We start from the raw sequence: 21,962 nt of genomic DNA on the forward strand, positions 1-21,962 counted from the left end.
AATGAGGTTTCATGAGCAGAAATAAATCAGAATACAATCTCGAGATGAAAAACTATCCCAATTCAGGCCTGGAAAGATCCACACTGTATTTTATTTAAAAGCAAAGAGGAGATACAAAATGCAAATTGACATTGTGATTATTTCTTGAAGTGCGCTCTCACCCCTATAGAACTAAATGCAAGTTCCTTGCGTTTCTTGTCTCACTTTCAGATCTGACCTTTAAAATGATGCATGGTAGAGGGAAGGTGGTGCCTTTAAAAAGCATCATGAGCTTTATGGAGTCAAGCCAAGCAGCTACTTAGGCAACCATTAGGTTGGGAAACAATCGCTTCCATCATTCCCAACACGTGTGTCAACATAATTCCATGCTCTCTTTGTCATGCAAAAAGTCTTGGCAAAGTAACCGGATACACCCAGAAAGCAGGAGCGGACTAAGCTCATTATGTTAACCGGAGATCCCACAGCAGCCTCCAGTGCCATAGAAGGAGACTTCCCATGTTTTGCAGCGTAGAAAAGGAAACTCACTGCACTGAAGAGGGCCAAGCCTGGCTTCAGAAGTGTGTGAGGGAGATTCACAATTGGGTTTTGTGGAAGGGGATCCCTGACAAGCAGCAGAGGCTGTGTCAGGCAGTGCGATAACAGAGACACCTCTCATGACTATGAACTTCCCTCTCCTGTGTGCTCACTGGAAACCTTCCAGCCATGCTAATGCAGCTCTGCAAAAGGGAAGGCACTGCCAAATGGGAGTAGCAGCTTCTCTAACTCTTTATTGTTGTCATTGGTAACTCTGCACTTTGTTTTCCTTTTAAAGAAAGATTCAATGCATTTTACAACCATTAAACATCTTTTCTTCTCTCCAGCTCTACTTGTAACTCTTACTAACAGCAAAAGGCTTGTGCACATCAGAATGGCTGGCAATGCTACTCTAATGGCTTCTTTGTGTGGTCAGGTACAGGAGCAAGGCCTCTCAGCCTGTCTGAAAAAATGCTGAATGCTTCTTTGGTGATCCAGCAACTATAGAAGATGGTAAGTATCCCAGAGCATAAGTGTTAATTTGTTTAAAGATAAGAAGCTGGTGTTTTCGTTAACAATTTTTGCTGCATCCTTCAATTCCAGATTCGGTGCAGTGAGAGTAAAGTCCTAATAATGCTGGATATTTTCAAGTGCTTTCAAACTTCAGCTGCTCTTTCTTGGTAAAGGCAATGGTAACATGCATTTTGCAACCCCTTTTGCCTCTTGAATGCTTGCAAGTCCAATCATGGTTTTAGTAATGCATTTAGCAACACACAGCTCCTCAACAATCCATGTTCACAAAGGCCTGCAAGGGCTAAAATGAAGATGGATGAGAAGAGTAAAACCTTCTCCAGCATGTTACTGACATCTCTAAAGAAAGCCAAGGATTTCTACTGATTGTTTTGTTTAAGCCTGTATCAGTCACACTACATGCTTTCTTCCTTAAGATGCCAAATTTTTGGCAGACGCCATTACCACCCAAATACTTGAGAATCAAAACCAGACAGCACCATCCAAGTGGGCAAGTGCAGCAGAACCCTTCCCCCAGCATTATTACTGGAGTGGGAACAAGCATTTGGTTCTGATGCACCACTTTGGGCAAATTTACACTATATAGGCTTCTGAAAATGTACATCAAATATTACAGAACTTTCATTAACAAGTCAAATAAAATAAGAGAATAAAAAGTGAACATACCTGAATAAGAGAAACGTTGTGTAGACTAAGCCTGAAGAGGTAGTTCCTGCATGAACAAGCAGAAAAATTACAAACTATTAGGCTACCAAGGAAGGAAGGGAAAATAATTAAAGCAAGTAAGAGCTTTTGGTCATTCATGTCTACAAACAAAAGGTTTTCCTGGACTCCTCTCCACAGAATACAAAAGCAGTTATATGCTTGTTCACTGACTTGTTTATCAGTATCTTAGTGAACCTGGTAACAAAGTTCTGAGCAGGTCCTAGCATTAAATATTCCAGAATCCATACTGAAGAACCACAGTGAAATCCCAGCCACAAAGGGCCATTTGCAAACTCTCAGCAGGCTTTAGTTGAGGTCCGTATGGGCTGCAGTCATGTTTTTCACTGAATTCTGAGAAAACTGGGGTTGGATAGAAGCCAGCTGGAGCAGAGCTGACTTCCTACTATGCTCCCCCAAGCCTGTTCTTGTGGGAATTCCCATTCAGGACTTGTGGAAGAGAAGAGAGCAGATACTTCTCAGTGGAATCTCTCTGCACAGAAAATCAGCAGGGAAATCAAGGCAGTGACTGCAGATATTCCCAATCCTCCTGTCATTGTCTCTTCACGGGCAAAGCAAGGGAATTTCTGACAGAAGTCACTGTAGCATGAGGTACCACATATCAGCTGAGCTCCTGTCACCCTTCTAAATGTTCATATTCCATCACAAATAGGAGGCAACACATATTTGCATAAACATCTACAGATAAGGCTTAGTTAACATGACTTATCTCACATTTTTGCTTGCTAAGACAATGCAGTCACCAGGAATCAGCTGATATATTAAGCCATACGGAATGGATTGTGTGCTTGAGGCTTTTGGCCACATCTAACTTCATATTTTTGCATACCATCTGTCACAAGGTCTAAAGAGCTGTAATCCTTTTCCAACATCACCACAATCTTCCAGAGAGCACGCATTTATGTCATACATGGTGAATTGAACCATACTTCTGGAAGTGGCTCTGTTTAAGTGGCAGAAAGTGCAGCTTTGATGATATAGGTTCATCTGCTCTAGAAATGCGAGTATACAGACATTCCCCCACCTAGTGAAAATGCAAGTTCCAGTCCTAGGCCAGTTACCGGAGAGGAAAGATCCTGTAGTGATGAAACAGTCCTAAGGACTCTTCTGAAGGGCCTTCTATAGGGTCAGTACAGCAGAACAGCCTGACCAGGCAAAAAAAGTAATTCAAACTTCTCTAGTGAAAGATTCATATTTGGGTCACAATGACTGCAACAAGTCTTGGGCAATTTTTCCTTCTCCTGTTATGTATCACTTGTGTACCATCTAAGCCATAAGCATGGAGTTGTACTTGTCTCAGTTCTATAAATAAATCAAGATCTCTCAAACGCTGCTGACTGTTAATAAAGAAGGATGGGGACAAGGATGATGGGGAACTTGGGATGTTGAACTCCTGATACCAAATCTTCAGCTGATATAGCTCTGACTTGCTGTTGACTTGCACCATTGTATTCTGTACTGGAACTTGTTACTCAGAGAGGAATGAGACCCAATAGCAGTGTCTGAGGAAAATGTATCAGTGATTATTATACCTCCTGTAAGCACACAGGGAAGTATACAGACACAGAGGAAATCTCCATCCTTTCTCCTAGTTCTGTCACTGAAGATCCAGCAGTTCTTTTGTACAGTCTGAAACCCTATTCTGTCTCAAAGGGCTGCATACTTTCCCCCCAAAAATTGTTAACTCTTTAGCACCAGACTTAAATAAAGGTGTATGCAGCAGACCAGAAGCAGTACAGCTACACACAGCTAAAATTTCAAAATGAAGCTAAATTCTCATCCAGTGACAGATCTGACCACTCCCTTGGAACACCACATACCTACTCATACCAAAATATTAATGCAACTCTAGGACATGAGATATCACAGAATAAGCCTTCTGCCGGGAAAGGCCTCCAATCTTACAGTACCCTCAGGAAAAAAGTTCTCATAACTAGGGACTTGAAGTTTCTCTCCTGTTGTTAAGCATGCTATTTAAATGCATTGATTTTGGAAGTCTTATAATGCAGATTTCAGCTCCTTGTTCTAGGCTTGCAAAAAGCTGGACAGTTTGACTAGGCAATAAGTTTTAATATTAGGGTTTTTTTTTTCTTCCCTGGAAGCACTGCAGAGCAAATTCAACCAAAATATCTTTAATGAAAGAGACATATCCAAAGGACACAATTTTCATTCCACTCAGCCAAAACAGATGCAGACAAGGATAGTGTCCATTTCAATAAAGCCAGTCTGTTCTCTCAGTGACTTCTGTGTAGCACCTGGGCAAAGCCACTCGGGTGGCTGAGACCTGAACCAGGCAGGAACATAATAATGCTAATGTGAAGAGCACAATGATCTTCCAAAAGCTTTATACTAACCTTAGCTCTCTAAGCCTGACCTTGGGGCTTTCTTACAGAAAGGAGGGCTTCCCCATGTTTTTTATCAGCTTGCCTCACCTGGTGTCTGTACAGGCACTGGCAGTTTCTCTTTGTTTGTTTGATCCTTCTCACATCTTACAGCAGCAATACAAACACCTGTAGGCAAACCAGGCTATCAGACCCCTCCTGACTCCAGCTGACCTGCCCAGCTAGAACTGACTAATCCATAATTAATAACATGCTCTTTTAACCATACTTGTTATGTAAAGCTGTACCAGGAGTAAAATGCCAAAGGAAAACATCTGCTGAATCAGACAGTGCCATTTATGAATTGCATTTGAACTGCAATTTCAGTCCAAGAATGAGCAAGATCTCTGAATGACAGGCACGGTTTAGTGTAGCTAGAATTGCCCCATTTGTGTCCTTCTTTTCTGCTTGTGTTTGAAGTTATGTCTGTTTAATACCTTGCTGAGCTATAATTTATAGCAGCTGAAGGAGTATGATTAAGAAGTATATAAGAACACTGAGATCTCCACATGAATGCATGAGGTACCTTCCTGGTCTTTTTTTTTCTGTCTTTTTCTTTCCCTCCCATCTTCTCTTGTAAGTGAATGCTGGTTAATTCCTTTCCCTCCTAAACTGAACCCCCTGGACTAGGCCAGAAGAGCAATGGCCTGGTGCAGCCAGGAAATTCCAATATCCTCCTGCTTCTGTATAAAAAGCTGGTGCACAAATTTGGAGAGATAGGACAACCTTCTTAATTTCTGTCCTAAAAGGTCACACAACTTCACAGTATTAAACCCAGATTTTGTTTTACCCCAGATTTGGCTGCATTTCAGCCATCTCCAGAGCAAATGCCAACACTCTTGAGTACTCTGCTACAAATGACATTATGCCTCAAACTACTAATTATTATTACAACTAACCTTATTTTTCATAAACATCAGTGCCTTTTTGAAAATGCCCATGTTAAACAGTAATGCCCTGAAGTTTCAGGCAAGGATGAGGTTTTGTTGCTCTAAGACAGAGTGGGTTGATGATGGATCCTCTGGAGATTGATTCCCAGCCAGTGCCTGTTCAAACAAACTGAGGGCAGATCCTCTCTGTCACCTCTGACTGCAGTGGGTTACTATTCTCCAGCTCAGATATACAAAGTTAGCTTCTGTGAAGTCTGTCCTGCTCTATTAAACCTAGGCTTAAAGAATTTGCCATCTGGATATATAGAGAAGAGAGAAAAAGATGCACCACTCTCATTTAAATTCAAAGCATAGATTGAGCAATTTCGCCAACATCACAGAACATATCTGCAGCACAACCAGGAGAAGATCTCCTGGACCATTAGTTTATGCCCTAGTTAGGAGAATAACTTGCACCCAGAGTTGGGGCACAGCATGTAAACCTGTGCTGAAGTGTAATTTACACTATTGAGTAGAGGTTGAATTACTTTTTTAACTGAGAGCTCTATCCTGTGTGCAGATGAACAGACTCAAGCTGCAGCAGAAATCCTTTAAATGAAAGTATTTGTTAATTGGCTTAGTAATTTGTATTTGGCTGCTTGTAAAATGATTAAGTGCTCACTGTGCCTGGTACCACAAAACACACAGAGCAGCAAGAGAGCAGCTGAGATGTGATTCAGGAAAGGGTGTGGAAGAATATACCCATGTAAATCTGTTTGCCATGACAGTTCCAAGTCAAATCTGCTTCTTAAGTATTTATTTCATGTAGCCAATAGCACCTTGGGTGAACTTTGTAACACGGTGCACATGCACTTGTTCACACATTGCCTGGCCTTGAAACAACTTACTTTGAAGGCAGAGCACTTTGGCTGTGATGCCACTGAGCAATAGAGATACAAGGCAAATTTAGGCCTTTCTATTGGGAAGCCACATAATTAGAGTGCCTGAACAACAACAGAGACCCTTCCTCTTAGAGCTCTGAAACCACAAGTATTGCAGCATGCTTCAGTCACTCATTCAGGCCTCCTCCTCAGTGCCTCTTTTCAGGCACCACATCTGTCAGCACTGTACTGGCTGATTAAAAGGTGCTTCTCCTAATTAAGAGAGAGAGCAGCTTTTCAGTTCTGCAGTTGATGGACTGATCATTCATAAATAAAAGGCTATCCTAGCTTCAGATGGTTTTTGCTATTTAAATGAGTGAGGCTTGTTTCACATTTTCTAACTCCTCACACACCAAGTAGGTAAGAAAACCTCTCTATATATTTCAGAATAACCCCTGCTATCAAATTTGGAGCTATGACAGCCCACATGCTGACCACGACCAGAACCTGTCAGGACTTGGACATGCACACAGAAACCAACAATATGCTGCCTTAACTCAGTCTCTATCACTACCTTACATCTGCTCATTTGTTGCTACTTCCCTCCACCTTATAGCAGGTGTAAGAAGTTCCCCCTTTCTTCCTTACAGGGTAGGCTGTCTTAAGCTCCCTCTCTTTCTAGGCAATTACTCTGCAAGTAGAAGCAAAGCCAACAGAAGCTGATAATAATGTTTGATCATGCATGAAAAATACACTTTGAGAGAATGTTGTGGTTTAACCCCAGACATGCAACCACTCACTCACTCCCACCCTTCTCAGTGGGACTGGGAGGAGAATTGGGAAAAGGTAAAACCCACAGGCTGAGATAAGAACTATTTAATAATTGAAACAAAGTCCATTGTTGTTGTTGTTACAATAATAATGAGAAAGAGGAATAAAGCCCAAGAAACACAGGTGCTGCACAATAAAATTGTTCACTCCATCCTGCCCAATGCCCAGCCCATCCCCCAGCAGCAACTGGCCCCTTCTAGCCAATGGCCCCCAGTTAATGCATGATGTTCCAGGGTATGGATATCCTTCTGGCTAGTCCAAGCCAGCTATCCTGGCCACCCTCCTGTCTTCTTGTGCATCTGCTCCCTGGCAGAGCATGGGAAACTGGAAAGTCCTTGACTTAGGATAAGCACTGCTTAGCAAAAACTAAAACATCAGTGTCTTACCAACATTATTCTTATACTGAATCCAAACCACAGCCCTGTACCAGCTATGGAGAAGAAAATTAACTCTATCCCAGCCAAAACCAGGACAGGAAAAGTTGAAAAGAACTGAGCGAAGAGTTACTCTCCCTTTTGGGGACTAATATTGCACTGCTCCCTGTGTTCTGCACAGAAGCACCAGGAAAGGGACCTCAGAGCCTGTGCAGCATCTCTGGATCAGGAGAGAGCTCCCGTCATGCAACACAGCCTGGGTGAGGAACTGGAGCCTCAGATGGGCTCATGGTGCTCTGGGAAGAGGTTCTTTGTGAAAATAAAATAAAATAAAATAAAATAAAATAAAATAAAATAAAATAAAATAAAATAAAATAAAATAGACTATTTCAGTAGAGAAATGCTTCCTCATGCTCAGTCAGCACCTTCACTGTCACACTTTTGAACCATGCCAGTGCATCCTATCACTGGATGCCAGGAAGACGAGATCTGCATTTCCCTCTCCCTTCCCCTCCTCAGGGTGGGATTGTGCTGCAGTCAGGGTCCAGGTCTGCAAGAGGGTCTCACAACTGTCACAGAGTAGATAATCAGAAAAACAATTAACAGAACTTTGGTCCTTTGGGTGATATGAAACAAGACACAGAATTATGCATATGACAACTAATGCTCCCTTCTGGCACTCCTGGAAGCCACGTGCTGGGGCTGAGCCTCAGGCTAGGAGCCAGCAACTCCTGTCAGCTCTTCCTATCCTTGCTCCTGGAGGCCTTAGATATACTTTGTACTTTCACACTACATGGCAAACACAGCTTAGTCATGCCTCATGACTCCCAAGGAGCTGGTTAGTCTCATTGCCCCCCTTACACTAATGGAGAAAATGAGCCAGAGAAAGGTTAAATGACCTTCTCCAAAGCACACAGCAAGGCAGTGATGGAATTGAGATCAGACCCCAGGGCTCCTGGCTACCAAATCTCATGCTAGATTAACGCACAGTGCCTGCACGCAGGTCCAGCTGTGGCTGAACTTTTCAGATGGATATCCACATTTCTGAACTAGCCAACCATACCAAGAAACCCAGCTCCTGAAGGATGATTCTGGCCTTTGCTTTCAGAAGGCGTTAATTACATGCCTGGTCCAGAGTGTGATGTGACAATCTGTTTGCAAATGTTACCCCAGTGGTTCATTTGAAGCTCCTGGCAAACACTTGCTGGAGAAAAGTGGAGGACCAGCAGCTACCCTACAAGCTGGATCCTTATTCACCAGTAATTTTGTTTCTATTGAAGAAAAACTTGTCCAATACATCATTCTTCCTCAAAAATCAATAGATGTACAACAGAGAACCATACTAAATGGCAGACAGTAATATGATGCAGTTGCTGTATGAAGCATTGCTTTTCCCAATGCAACTTTTCTCAGTTATAAATTCAGCTGGAGCTAGAGAAACAACCTCATAGAAGAGGATCCTTATGCAGGCAGCATATCATTTGTATTAAACAGCTTCCAAATCAAGCCAGGGGCTCAGCTACTGTCTCTGTGTGGCACTGAAGCCCAGTTAGTACTTCTCTGTGGAAACATGGATGAAATTCCTCTAGATTGCATTCAGTGGAAAACTACCATCAGCTTTAATGGCACAGGGCACATGGCACAGCTATGCTCCTCTAGATGCTGCATATTCAGGGCCAACTCTAGGAAGAGTCAAAGGAGGCAGACACAGCTGCAGAGCAGGCAGGACAACAGCAAAGCTGAGGCACACTTGGGCTATGCCAATATGCAGAAATCTAGATAGATGGATGCTGCTGGGGAAGGGAGAAGCAGAAAGGGGATTGGATTTTGGATTTACAGCCTTGTCCCCTCTTCCATCAGCTTGCAAAGGGAACAGCAAGCTGGCTCTGATGTCTCTGGCCCTTCTCTTTCCCCAGGGCAGGAAAGACAAAGCCTCACTGCAAAATTATTCCACATCTTTGGGGGTTATAGTATTTGCTATGCTCCTGAGACACTTAAAGAATGGGGATTGGGATTTTTTTTTTTGTAATATTGTTTGAATATATTTATCAAATGAGGGTCAATTTCTTTTTTTTTTGTTTTGTTTTACTATATTTTCTTCCCTCTTTTTCACTAGATGAGTTTCTTTAAAACCTCAGAGAAATGAGACAAAATTTTAAAGTGCATGTGTGGGTTTGTTCTTATTTTTCTGGAAGAGTGACTCCATCTCTCAGACCATCACATATTATCCCACATGCCACCTCAAGTCTTTTTTGACATGTGGCTGACAGCTCCTCTCTTCTTCTCTCATCCAGTTGCACGTTTATATGGTCCCAAGACACACAGAAACCTTTGCTCTCCTATTTGCCCATCATTTCAGTAAGTCACAACATAAAATTCCTCTTCTTCTGATGCACTGATTATTGTTCAAATCTCCCCTGGCAGCCTCCCCACCTGGCTACTTAGGCTGATAAACATCCTCAGTCCTCTGGATGTACTCAACATGACTTGTATGTAAATACTGATGGACTTGGCTGGTGAGATTAAGTTATTGCCCAGCAATCCCTACTCTTTGCTGGGTTTTTATACCTCTGCAGTGGCACAGAACAGTAGGCTTAGCACCTAAACATCTGGATGTAAATTGGTATGCAAACCACTGTGGTGAGCCATGCCATACAAAACTGACACATCTCTACCTTAACCAGAGCAAGAGAAAGTATTCTCAGCAATGCAGAGGAAAATTGCTCTGCAGCCCCATTCTGTGATGCTGTAGAACACATTATGTCCAAGTCTCCAAGGCTTTTGCCAAAGTATCCTGACCTTGTGTTTGCACCCATCCCACTCTCAGAAATGCAATCTTCAAACTTAATTATTCTCAGTGCATTACTAAAGCAAGTGAGCCTCTCATGGGTGGCTGCTTTCGTGATAGGGTATCACCAATTTTCATTTTATCTGGAATATGAGATATTTTTCTAGTGAGGCCTGCAATTTGCTGTGTAAAGATGCTTCCTATCAGTCTGTGCTGCACGAAGATTGCCTTTCACACAGCACTGGCTGTGCAGGCACTGGCTGTGAAAGTGCTCAGCCCCACAGCACTGCTGAGGTCACTTGCAGAGGGGTGGGTGGTGCTGCCTTGCAGGCAATTTGAAGGAGCAGCTGTTTTCCCTGCTGACAGAGATGACAGACCAGAGACTGCCACTGCCTCACCCTCTTCTCCATGTACAATATTAATGTGCAAAACTGCCCCTTTGCCCTCCTACAGCTGCAGCTTCTTCTGCACAGTCATCCTTTCCAACAATCTGACAGTGTTGCAGTATAGCATTTAATTTGATTTATTTACTATGAGTTAACTAAAATTCATGATCTTTGCTTGAAAAAATGCACAAATTTTAACTAAGAAAAAGCCAAAAGCCACTTTGAACAAAATTTGGACCAGGCTTTAAACCTCCCAGAATCCCATAATTACAAAAACTGTCCTTCATCCTTTCCACACTTTTTCCCCTCCTCTCCAAGGGATATAAGTCAGGAACAGCATAGATTTAGGGTATGCCAAATTTACACTGGTTGCAGACCAGAAGAGGAAAGCAAACCCTATAGGTAAAAAAAGGACACCCCAGTGAGGCTTCACCCTCCACAATTTATACAAGGGCTGAGCTGACCTCACCTGGCAGAGTATCAGAGAGGAAAATCTCCCTTTGAACTATCCCAGGCTCAACCAAGGAGGTTAAAACCTGCGCTTTAAATCACACTTTTGTTCCCTTTGTAAAGAAACTGTGCACCCCAATTATGGATTTAACTAGCTGCAGTGTCTAATGACAGCTTTCTCACCTTCACCACATTCTTTACGTCACAGGTCAAGCAATGCCTTAAAATAAAAAACATGGTCCTTTGAAGGTTTCTGTTAATTTCAGAGACTGATATTGGGATTTTTTTCCCCTCACATCACCATGTTATCTGCCCCTCTCCAGTCTATGATACAAGGATGCAACTTTAATTAGGGCATTCTTTTGTCTGATAGGAAAAATCACAGTGAGAAGGAAGGCATTTGTTTCTCTCCATTTCTGTGCACTAGCGCTTTCAGCTGCCCACCTATGATCAGGATGTAATCAAAAAAATTATCATGCTCTTTGCTTGCTCATGTCCTCATTAATACCTCCACTGGCAAGGTAATTTCTCAGCCCAATGTGACTTAGCAGGGGGTAAAGCTGGCGTAAGACTGTGCAAAAATAGCCCAAAGCCACCAGAAATGGTTCAGTCCATTTGTTTCAGAAAAATACTGAGAAAAATCCTGTAGTCAGATGCTAACAGGGACCAATGGCACACCACTCCTGGCTGTTTTAGGGCAGGCCTGTGGACTACACAGCTGTTGGCTGTGCCCATGTGGTTGTGCCCAATGCTGACTTGTGTGCATGTGAGTCTCTCTGTGCTGTAAGAGACTTGACTTTTCTGGCAATGCTGAAGCCACACTTTCCCAGTGTTAGCGCATGGGACTCACAGGCTTTCATGAACACTTTGCATCTTTGGAGAAGCAAGGCTAAGAACAAGTGATTAAAATAACCAATACAAGAGTAAGGGGTCCAAATTACACCTCTGCCATGGATTTTCTGAGCCCAGAGAACTTTGACTCTGTCCACATTAGTCAAGTGCAGACTGAGGTTGTGCAGACCTTGACTGGTATCTTCAGAAAGTGCAGTCTCACTGCAGGAGTAGCTGTGTTAGGTGCAGTACTGCACTGCTTTTCAGATATGCTACATATTCATGTGCCACAATATCACAGTCTTTTCACAGGGCAAGGTGGCTCTTAATCCCTCTTGGCCTTGGATTCCAATCCACAGTGTGAAATTATTAGTGCTTTCTTGCCTCACTGAAGCCCTGTGAGAAGAAATGTTGGTGAGGGGCCCTGATCATTTAGCAATAGTAAGTATTGCTGACAGATTTTATACTCTGTGGATCTGTGGAACTACTCTGACCCAACTGCTGCCACTGAATTTCCTGGTTTGCAAAATATTTTTTGCCTAGACATTATCTATGGAGACTTAAGGGTTTAGTGGCAGCCCAGATGTGGACAGGATTGAATGTGCCCAAGGGTAAGAGTGATATTTTCTGACAAGCACAGGTTTTGAGCATTTTACTGCAGTGCTCTGGAGCATTCTGCCAAACAGGCAGGAAAGAGCCTGTGTTCGGCCACAAATCTGCATGTAACCTGGTTTCTGACAGAATAATCAATCATACACCAGAGACTTTCAATAAACTCAGGGTGCCAAACCTTCTGGCTGAGGGTCCTAGAATATATTTACAATTTACCATATTTCTGCAAGCTGCAACTTGAAGGAACTCTTTTGGGACATCAGTCATTCTACACAGCCTTCAGCTCCTAAGCCTACATGATCCAGACCTTTTTCAATGCTTTTATACAGCCAGAAGCATAATAGGCAGAAAAGGGTGTGCCTAGGCTGCTTCCCCTAAAACAACACTTGAAATTTCACACAGCACCTTCCCTGCTCCCCAAACCAACCATATTGATGCTCCATCCCTGGAAGTGTTCAAGGCCAGCTTTAGTGGGGCCCTGAGAAACCTGATCTAGTGGGTGCCGTATTTGTCCATGGTGGGAAGGCTGGAACTAGATGATCTTTAAGGTCCCTACTAACCCAGGCCTTTCTATGACTCTGTGATATCTCCTCCCTTGCACCTATCTACTTGGCAGTAACAGGCACATTCAGATCAGCTCTAAATCAAGTATGAAAATCACCTCTGTCCAGCATCAAGGCTTGCATCACCTGCAGCTAAGCAGTTTTACATTTATTGCTGAGAAGTCTGGCAGTCCATAATGATGTGCACTTTACTTGCCAGTTCTGAGTCCCTGATGCAGCCTTTGCTCCCTCCTCTCTACCTCTGGGCTCTTGTTGGTAACAGCCAGTTGTGACAAGGGCTCCTGGGCTGCACTTCCCTATGTGACAGCCACGGGGGATGATCTTTTCCCATCTCCTGTTGGAGCTGACAGCCCTCTTGGCAGGCAGAACAGTGAGGGCTTCTGGCCATGATGTTTTCTGGCTGGTTTCCCTCAGTAATACCTCCACTCACTGTGAATGGCTGACCCTTGTAGCCCTGCCTCTCGCATCAGCTGCCTCACCAGGCTACGGCCCTGAGCTCACACCCCTGTAGTTTCCTTCTGGGAAAAGTCAAATGTTTCCCTTAGGACTTCCCAGCCACCCTCTGTACAGTCATTTGTTTGGGTGCCATCCTCCTGTTGTCCAAGCTGTTTCCCTTCAGCTTGCTGTTGTGCCAGATTGTCACACGGTGTCTCAACCACCCTCCTTCACACCTTTTATGTTGTCCTCACCAGGGAGCTCTTGTGAAGTATGATTTTTGGCCTGCTTCCAAGCAGGGTCTTTCACTTTACTGGCTTCTGTCTGTGCCCAGCCAGCAATGAGACAGTCTTGAGGAGTAAGGCTCCTTGAGGAGGTGGAATGTCCCAGCTATACCATGTCCCTCCTCCACAAAACTCTCACTCCCTGGGGCCTGGGCACCCTGCCTACAGCACAGGTGACATAGCAGAGCACAGCTTCTCCAACAGACAGGTGAAATTACTCTGACTGTATTTTCAATTTTTTTCTCACTAATAATGAGGTCTAGATTATAGTTTTCCCTCTCATCAAAGTAAGCTCAAATGGCGATCACTTGTGCTCAAGAGCTGAAAAAAAGCAGCAAATATTTCAAAACAATCACTCATTCACAGAAGAAAAACAGTACATTAAAACACTAACACTATACCCAAAACAAAAACAAAACATGTGAACTGTGAGTCAAAATGAAGGTTATGAATTTTTGAAATGTGTGTTTTTATACTTAATGAAATGTGACTCATTATATCGGGAGTGTAGATTTACAATGTTCTAAACTATTCATATCCTTTCTCTCAAGCGTTTGGATTTTACAAATGATGTGACAAGTAAATACGTTGCTTAGAAACCATGGTGGGCTTTTGAAACTAATTCTTTTGTTTCTGGGTTTTTAACTTGGCAGGTGTTTGGTGCAGTGGAGTTATCAAACTCCTCTGGTTTACTCTCAGACAGCACCAGTCATTTAAGGAGGGCTCTTAGATAAGGATAAAGCTTAAAAATCCAAGTCTCATGTTATTCTAGCTCCCTGTCTGCATGGCATGCCCTGAATACCTCTTACAGTTTCAGTCACGCTGTGTCCAATTCCTGAAACCAAAAACTCTTGTGAACCCCCGGGTTTTCTAGGAAGTATTTTCTATGAAGCTTTGAAACACAGGACAAACTAAGCCAAAGAGATGCTGTGGTGAGGTCATACTGCTTTTAAATAGAGACAGACAGAAGCAGTCTGAAATAATTTATAACTCTATCATCTAAGAGAATGTTAACCAGGAAATTGAGAAGTGGGAGTACTTATAAACGCCACCCTGATCCCAAACTCCTTCCCAAACCCCAGAATAGCTGGCATTACTACTAATATGATCTACAGCAGCACATTTAAACATGGTTAACATTTAAATTTAGGTTTCATAAATTACACCCTGCAAAGATGGATAGAGACAGCTCCTATCTCTTTGAGGTATTGTTTCATTTGCAAATTCAAGCAGATGGTGCACGAGCAACTAATGACTCAAAAAATCACCCCTAAAAATAGTCCAGAACAAGGTGTGGATTTATCAGGGAAGGAGGGAACAGAAAAGGCTTTACTTCCCATTTCTCAGGCACAGCTCCAGCAGGAGCTCAGTGCACCCAGAGCCGTACAGCAGCAAGGACCCCATCCACACCCCATTTTCAAGAATCTCTCCCTGTCACCTTCCACAGGGTGGAGTTGAGATGAGGAAATGGGTTCAGCTCTCCCCACTTTCTCCACACCAAGCATGTGTATCCAACCAAAAAAAAAACCACCCTGGGAAATGACATCTTCATTAAATGTACCCTGCACCGCTCAGGGCAGCCGTGCAGCACCACTGAAATGTTCGGTGTCCCAGTCAGGTGGGTATCATGACAACTGACTTTTCCAAGCAAATTCTATAAATACTTGTCACTGCTTCCTCATGAGGCCATACCCTGCAATATAGGGTACCTCCAGCAGGAAGCCAGCTTTGCTGTCACTCCCCTGTTTGTGATGATGTTGTACCCCTGTCTAACCAGGCTCGTACAGACTCTCTGGGAGGCAGGGAGTCCCTCCAGGACGTGCTGTGGGATTTGGGGAGTGGTGAGGGACTGCGTGGGGAAACCTGCCGTGCAGTCCAATTATGTAAACCACAAATTCCTCAGAGCACCGTGCCTGAGCACTGCCTGGCAGAATGCACTGTTCACAGCCATCCCTAAAGCAAAGCTGTTCTGAAGTAATAAATATTAATAATTTCTGGTTAAAGATCCCAGCACAAGTAAAGGCTCAGCTTGAAAAGTAAAATGTTTCTGTATGAAAAGCAGGAGGGCCTCTGGCAATTTGAACAGCTACAGGAAGGTAAATGTTATTATTTACTGCACATATACAGGCAGAAAATGTATATTAAATCACACTTCACTTGTTTCTGTGAAGCATAAAACTCTCCTTCTGCTACATATCTTGCTGTTTTCTCTTGCTCGTACCATGAGTTCTTCCACCTCTGTTCCTCATGTCCCTGTCCTCTACTGCTGAATACACTGGGAAGAAAGCACTCTCCCTCCATTTTTGTTAAGAGCAAAGATTGATACCACAGTGTTCTAAGTGCTATACTTTAACTGATCTGTTAGCCCATGCTTAGTATCTTTTTTTTTTGGCTTGTCTTATCTGTTTATTATGCAATAAAAAATAGTTGCTGTTGGGACTTGTGACTGAACCACTTCTGACATATATTATTTCACTGAAGCATAGGTCTTTTCTCCATTACAAATGCAGCTCTAAATGTGTAAGACCTTGCCTGTGCTTATGTGTTTCCCTTCTCCTCTTGTGACATCCTAAATAAAAATAATATTTAAAAATAAAGGAAAATATATGGTAATTATATACAACGGGCTAGAAGAAAGAGTTGCACCAGAACACACTGGGTGAGGATCTGACTACATCAGCCAGATGAAGCTACCAGATTCTGAAGTGGATTCTAAGAGAGAAGAAAGCAACCATTTACCTTGGCTCTATCACTTATTCAAAGGCGTGCAGATGAACCTGGTTCTGAGTGAAAGTCTTGCCATGGCAAATAAACCATAAAGTCAAATTCTGTGCTGGCAGAGGGATGATGCAGAATGATTTACTGTAGCTCTTCTAACATTCACAATACTGAGTGAGATGCCAGCATTCTGCTTCATTAACCAGTCATTTTGATAGCATCTTTTTTTTTCTTTTTAATTGTAGTAATTTTCTCTTCTTTGCAATTATACTGGATGTCTAAATCCCTCTACATAAATTGTAGCTTTCTTTTTGAGGGGAAACTGGCCACATAAGCTGGATACACACTCTCCTCTGAAGCAAGAACCTGAAGGGAAGGAGCTTGAGCAGCAACCCTAGACTCATCAAAATATTATCTTTACCTTGCTCCCACAATGAGCTGGTTCCTGTTGGCATCCAGTGCAAGCTGAGAAAAGTCATGCACACCTGGATAGGTGAAATTCGACACCCAGGGCTTCAGATCTGCAATGGAAACAAGAAAGCAGAAAACAGTAAAGCTGCTCCAGAAGCAGTGAGTTCACCCAGACATCCACTAATGGATTTCCTACTGAGTTATCTGTCAGGGGAAGGCTAATTAATAACCTCTTTAAAGGGTTTCTATTTATTCTGATTTTCATCAGAACGTGCAAAAATCCCACACATAAACACAAGGCCGTCTCAGCAGTTATTTTCACATCCACAATGGAGTGTCAGTATTGGTTTCAGAGACAACAGCAGCTCAATTTTACTAAGTTAAAACTGAGGAAACATCTTCAGTGTCAGGATTAAGTGGTGTAAAGGGATGAGGCTGCCAGCCATAACACTTCCCCAGCTTTGTCTTCTGTGCTAATCAAAGGGAAACTGCTGCCTGCCAGAAAGAGAAGGTTGTGCCAACTGATGAAGAACCAAGTTAGGGAATACTAGTGATCGGCACTCAAGACCTGGCTGCTTCAATTACAGATTTTGCCATCTCTTTCAGGTCTTAGGTTCTCTTCTATGTTTCACTTTACCTAGCATTTCACAGCCTATCAGCTAAATCCTTCCTTCATTTTCACATGGTGGGATGTTGGGTGTCATCACAGCATCTTTGTGACTGAGCAATTGCAAAGGCTTGAGACTGACTTTATCAACTGCTTTGGATTTGCCCATCTAGGCAACTGTCCAAAATGCAATCATACAGGTTAAGTGCAAAGCAATAGATCTGGCTACACTTTGCTCAGAGAGACAAAGCTCTTTCAGAAGTTACATCTGTTAACATCAACTGAGCAATTTAGGGCAGGAAGTCCTGTTGTAAGAAAACAAAACAAAACAAATAAAACCCCACATGTTTTTTAAAAAAAAAAGGTGAATTACTACTTTTAGGGTACAGTCAGGCACGATGCTAGGGCATTCACAGCATCCTATCTTTCAATACCACCACCAACTTTGACCTTGTGTATATTACAGATCACAGAATTTCAATTTCCCACCTTACACCTTTATTGCACAAAATAACTGGGAATAGATTTAAATATATCTTTCAGAAAGTCATCCAGCTTTACTGTGAGGACCTCTCTTGAGAATTTATTTTGTTAACTACTCTGCCTGTAAAATATATGGACAATACAAAATACCTCAGAGGGCAAGGCACAGATGAGACCAAATCAGTATGACTCTAATCCCTCTATGACCTGTTGACAAGTAGCCCTGTCTCATTCAAGGGCTGGTTGTTGAAGATCCAGGAGGCTCAGCATGGAATTTAATATCTCCTGGTCTCATGCCAACAGGATACCACTACACAGGCTGATGACCTGATGACTCATAACAATAATGATGCAGTTCAGACCAGTTCAAGACAGCTCTGAAAAAAACATGTTCCACTGTCATTTTATAACCCCAAGGATAAATGAAGAAGTCTCACTGAAGGCAGTCATGTTCGAACACTTTGTTGCAGGCATTAGTTTCCCTTTCCACAGGGGTGAGAGGACAATGCTGATGAGGAATCTCACGAAGGCCTGTGGTGTCTTGGCATGCTTCACAGGAATACAGATGTGCAATGATTTGAAACCTTTGAGGTAGGAATATTTGTGGTGCAATTTCAAGTCCTTTCTCCCTCCAGGGATGGATGACCCTTAATCAAGCTCTTAAGTTATTGAAACCTTAAGAAAACACATATAAGAAAAGAAATCTACATGGCCTGCATCTCTTTCCAAAGCAGGATCTTGACATGGAGCTTCTGCCTCTGCCCTGAACACCACCATGTTTCAAAACAGCTCCTACAGTCCCTCACCACAGAGCTGGACACCCTCAGGCCTGGCCCCATGCCCTGCCTAACTGGACACTGCCAGGGCCCCTCCAACAGTGAGACCTCCATCCTCACAATAATAAAAACTGCTGCTGGGGCTGGAGGGTTTCAGCTCTTCTCAGCATTCCTGTCACACTGTGTAACCACACACAACACGTGTACCTCCTCTGCTCTTCAATGAAAAGGCATGAGTTAAGGAATAACTCCTCTAACCTTCAAGCATCCTCCTACACTCCTCTGGGACCCTTAATGATGTACTAGCACCAGGGAGGCACTGCAGTTTCACCTCTGGCATTCTCCTAATGGGACTCTGACTTCTTTTTCTGTAGCTCTTTAGCTGTAGAGACATTTCTGAGCCAAGTAGCAGAACCAGCAACAATAACACCTTTCAGGCAGGTTAGCTGGCTGAGTGCTGCAGATCTTCTGGCATTTCTCTTGGTGATGGGGGTAGGATTAGAGAATTGCTATATAATGATGATACCTTTTAAGGATCCTGCTTTTAGGCCATAATTTCTCTTGTCATTTTACCTCCTCTTTTACTGACTCTTTCCTACTAACTAACCCACTATTAGAGTGCAGTAGCAGGAAGAATATTTCATCTGCTGCTCTAAGCAAAAGCTCATCACTTCAGAGAGGTACACTCATCAGTGCTTCCTTTTAATGGCAAGCTCTGACAAACTACAGGTAAAAATAATTTTATAAAAATTAAAGGCAGTAGTTTGCTTGAATCTTTCCAAGTTGGCTCAAATGTCAATCAAGCCCAAGAAATAACAGGCACCGTCTTGATTTCTATTAGTACTGCAGGTGGTACAACTTATAAAGAAACCCTTCCCAGTTATTAAATTAAAGGCTGAAAGGCATGCATCCTCATAGCAAAATTAAGCTTTTATAGGCATGTAGTTGGAGATTATTAAACCCAGCATGGTCCCACATAACAATGTATAAATGCAAGTCGTCAGAATTAATGCCAAATGGCACATTTTCCTTCCCAAACTTTTTTCTTCTTGTTAAGAGGGAATGCAACTACAACCAAGAATCAGGACATGAGTCTTTTTTCATTCAACACATTAAAATCTACTGCTCAGACCACAGGCATCCCTAAAACATTTTCAACTTCACTGTGAAACTAACTCAGTACTTCAAGGTAAATGCTGCCCTAGGTCCACCCCATATTAGCTGAAGTTTACACATATGGACCCAATGAACTCCAGAGATTGCTTGTATTTGACCTTCTTCTGAAGGTTGATTTTTCCAGTGCTGACTCTTTAATTTGACTGGAAACCTTCAGTGCTGGGGTATGTTTACATTTGCAAAAGTATCTGTTTAAAAACAGTATGAAAAATTAAAAACCAAGGCTCTGGCTTTGCATGTCGGCAGCAGGAGATGGAAAACTTGGAACCACATGGCTTAGGGGCAAAATGTTCATCAAGGCCTCCTTTGTGCTTCTCGTCTCTAATCATTTCCAGGGGGTTAAAGATCCATGCTCTCACTTCCTCCACATGAAAATCAATGAACAAAAGTTTAATAGTTTCCAACATCATCCATCTCCAGCTATCTGATTCAGAACCTCTAAAGCTCCGCGAGTCCCTCGGCAGCTCAAGGTGGCTCAGGTATCCAGCTGCAAAGAACACAAGGTTTTGAAGGAAATGTAAGTCTGCAGGCACAGCGGTGCTCAGCCATTCTGCAAGCCTAAGGCAGGGTGAAAAGAGGCCCTCTGCCATTTCAGAGGGTGGTCCCTGCAGCCTCCAGCACACTGCTCTGCTCTGACTTCCTGAGAGCACAGGGCTGAGACCAGGATTACTCAGCTGCACAAAGCACAGCAAGCCAATTTTGAGGAGCTGGGTTTAAGGGGCTGATACAGGAGCTTTCCAAATCATTGGCAGTTTTCCGCTGTGTTTGATGGGTTTTGGATCACCTTCTGAAGATATGGTAAACCTGGTAATACTTGAGTCTTCCTCTCCTCAAAAGCAACTGCTCCCCAGCTCACCCTCACTCTGTCTTTTGGAGAAAGGAAATATGTAAAGACTGAGCTGAGGGTTCCCTGTCTGAAGGACAGCATTCACTGCTTCATCTCACTTAAGCCCCTTGTCACTCCCATCCCAGCAGGCTGTAACAGCTTTGAGTGTCCAGCACACATCACACAAGAGCAGAGATGTTAAATGCCCAGGCCTTGAAATTGCAAAGCCATTGTAGGTGCATGGAGTGTGGCTACCCACAGTGTTATTCAACAACAGCTCTTGCAAAATAATTCTCAGCGAGGATTTCCAATTTGAAGCAAAAGAAACTAAACTGAACAGGACCAAGGATTCTTTGTGTAAAATGAGGGTATACCCATGAGCACAGGCTAACCATGCTCCTATCCTAGAACTGCATGGAAAAGCTTCAAAGAGATCATAAAAAGACCTTTTGTGAGATAAATTCAGAGGGTCCCCATTCCAGAAAAGATAACCTGAATCCCATACCTTATGTAAGGCTCTGTAAAACAGGCTGATTCAATAGCAAAAGTTTGTGCAATGAAGTAGAGCATACACAGCACTTTGGACCCATCAGACTCAATGGCAATAAAGAAGTACCTGTTCTGCAGATACTCAGACCTACTTTTGTGCAGTGCTAACTTGATCACACATTGAATGCTTCCCTTACTGCCTCACCATGGTCTCTTTTAAGTTCTCTTGACTCAGCTTACCAGTTCAGGACATGCCTAATTACTGTGTGTGAGTATTGGAGCACTCCTGGCAAGGCTCAGATGACAGCCATGACTCCTGTAACTTGTACAATATCCCCTTTTGGTTTGCTTCAGCCTTGGCACAGGGCAGATGATGTATAGTGATTAAACCACTCATTTTTATTTCAGACCACCCACTAGGCTGGAGGACTCTCAATATCGGATTTGAACCATGACCAAGAGATGCAAATCATATTGTAAAACAAGGAAAGGCCTCAGGCTCTCTTCTTGGTACAGACTGATGAAATGTCCCCTTTTCAGAATCAGACCTACCATCTCAGACCATCCTCTGCTTCAATTATCCTCACTGTTCAGAGCCTCTCCATGAAGTAGACAGTTGCCTGCTAAGACTGAGGCCACAGCTTCCATTGTGTGTGGGCCCCTGACCAGACCCATCAGAGACAAGGCAAACAAGGCTGTAACCAAAGCTGAGAAAGCTAATGATTACCCAGCCATGCTATCACCTGTCTTCTCAAATGCTGCAAGTGTGGACATTTCCAAGAATGCATAGACGTTCCAATGAAATTACAGCATTATCTTTATTGGACTGACAATGAATCATATTTTAATATCAGCTTCATTTTAAATTTTAGCTCTCAGTTGTAGGTCACACCACAGGTTAGTGCAATAGACTGTGGACATTAACTTTTACTCCCACTTCATGCTGAGTTTTAAGAGTAGCCTCCACAATGCAAAACCACTCCACAATTTAGCAAATTTATCAGGGGAGGGAGAAATCTTTTGC

The 21,962-nt window shown here is 42.9% G+C and overlaps 1 protein-coding gene across 1 annotated transcript in view; it reads right to left on the reverse strand.

Annotated features, from left to right (window-relative positions):
* Window positions 1–21,962, reverse strand: part of SEMA5B (semaphorin 5B) — a 197,772-nt gene that overhangs the window by 96,393 nt on the left and 79,417 nt on the right. The window contains exons 5-6 of the mRNA XM_058027940.1: window positions 16,592–16,691; window positions 1,711–1,756 (exon numbers count right to left, since the gene is read on the reverse strand). Of these exons, the coding sequence (XP_057883923.1) occupies window positions 1,711–1,756; window positions 16,592–16,691 (146 nt within the window). The remainder of the gene's footprint in view (window positions 1–1,710; window positions 1,757–16,591; window positions 16,692–21,962) is intronic.

This window comes from Melospiza georgiana, chromosome 7 (genome assembly GCF_028018845.1).
Source record: "Melospiza georgiana isolate bMelGeo1 chromosome 7, bMelGeo1.pri, whole genome shotgun sequence".
Taxonomy (NCBI): domain Eukaryota; kingdom Metazoa; phylum Chordata; class Aves; order Passeriformes; family Passerellidae; genus Melospiza; species Melospiza georgiana.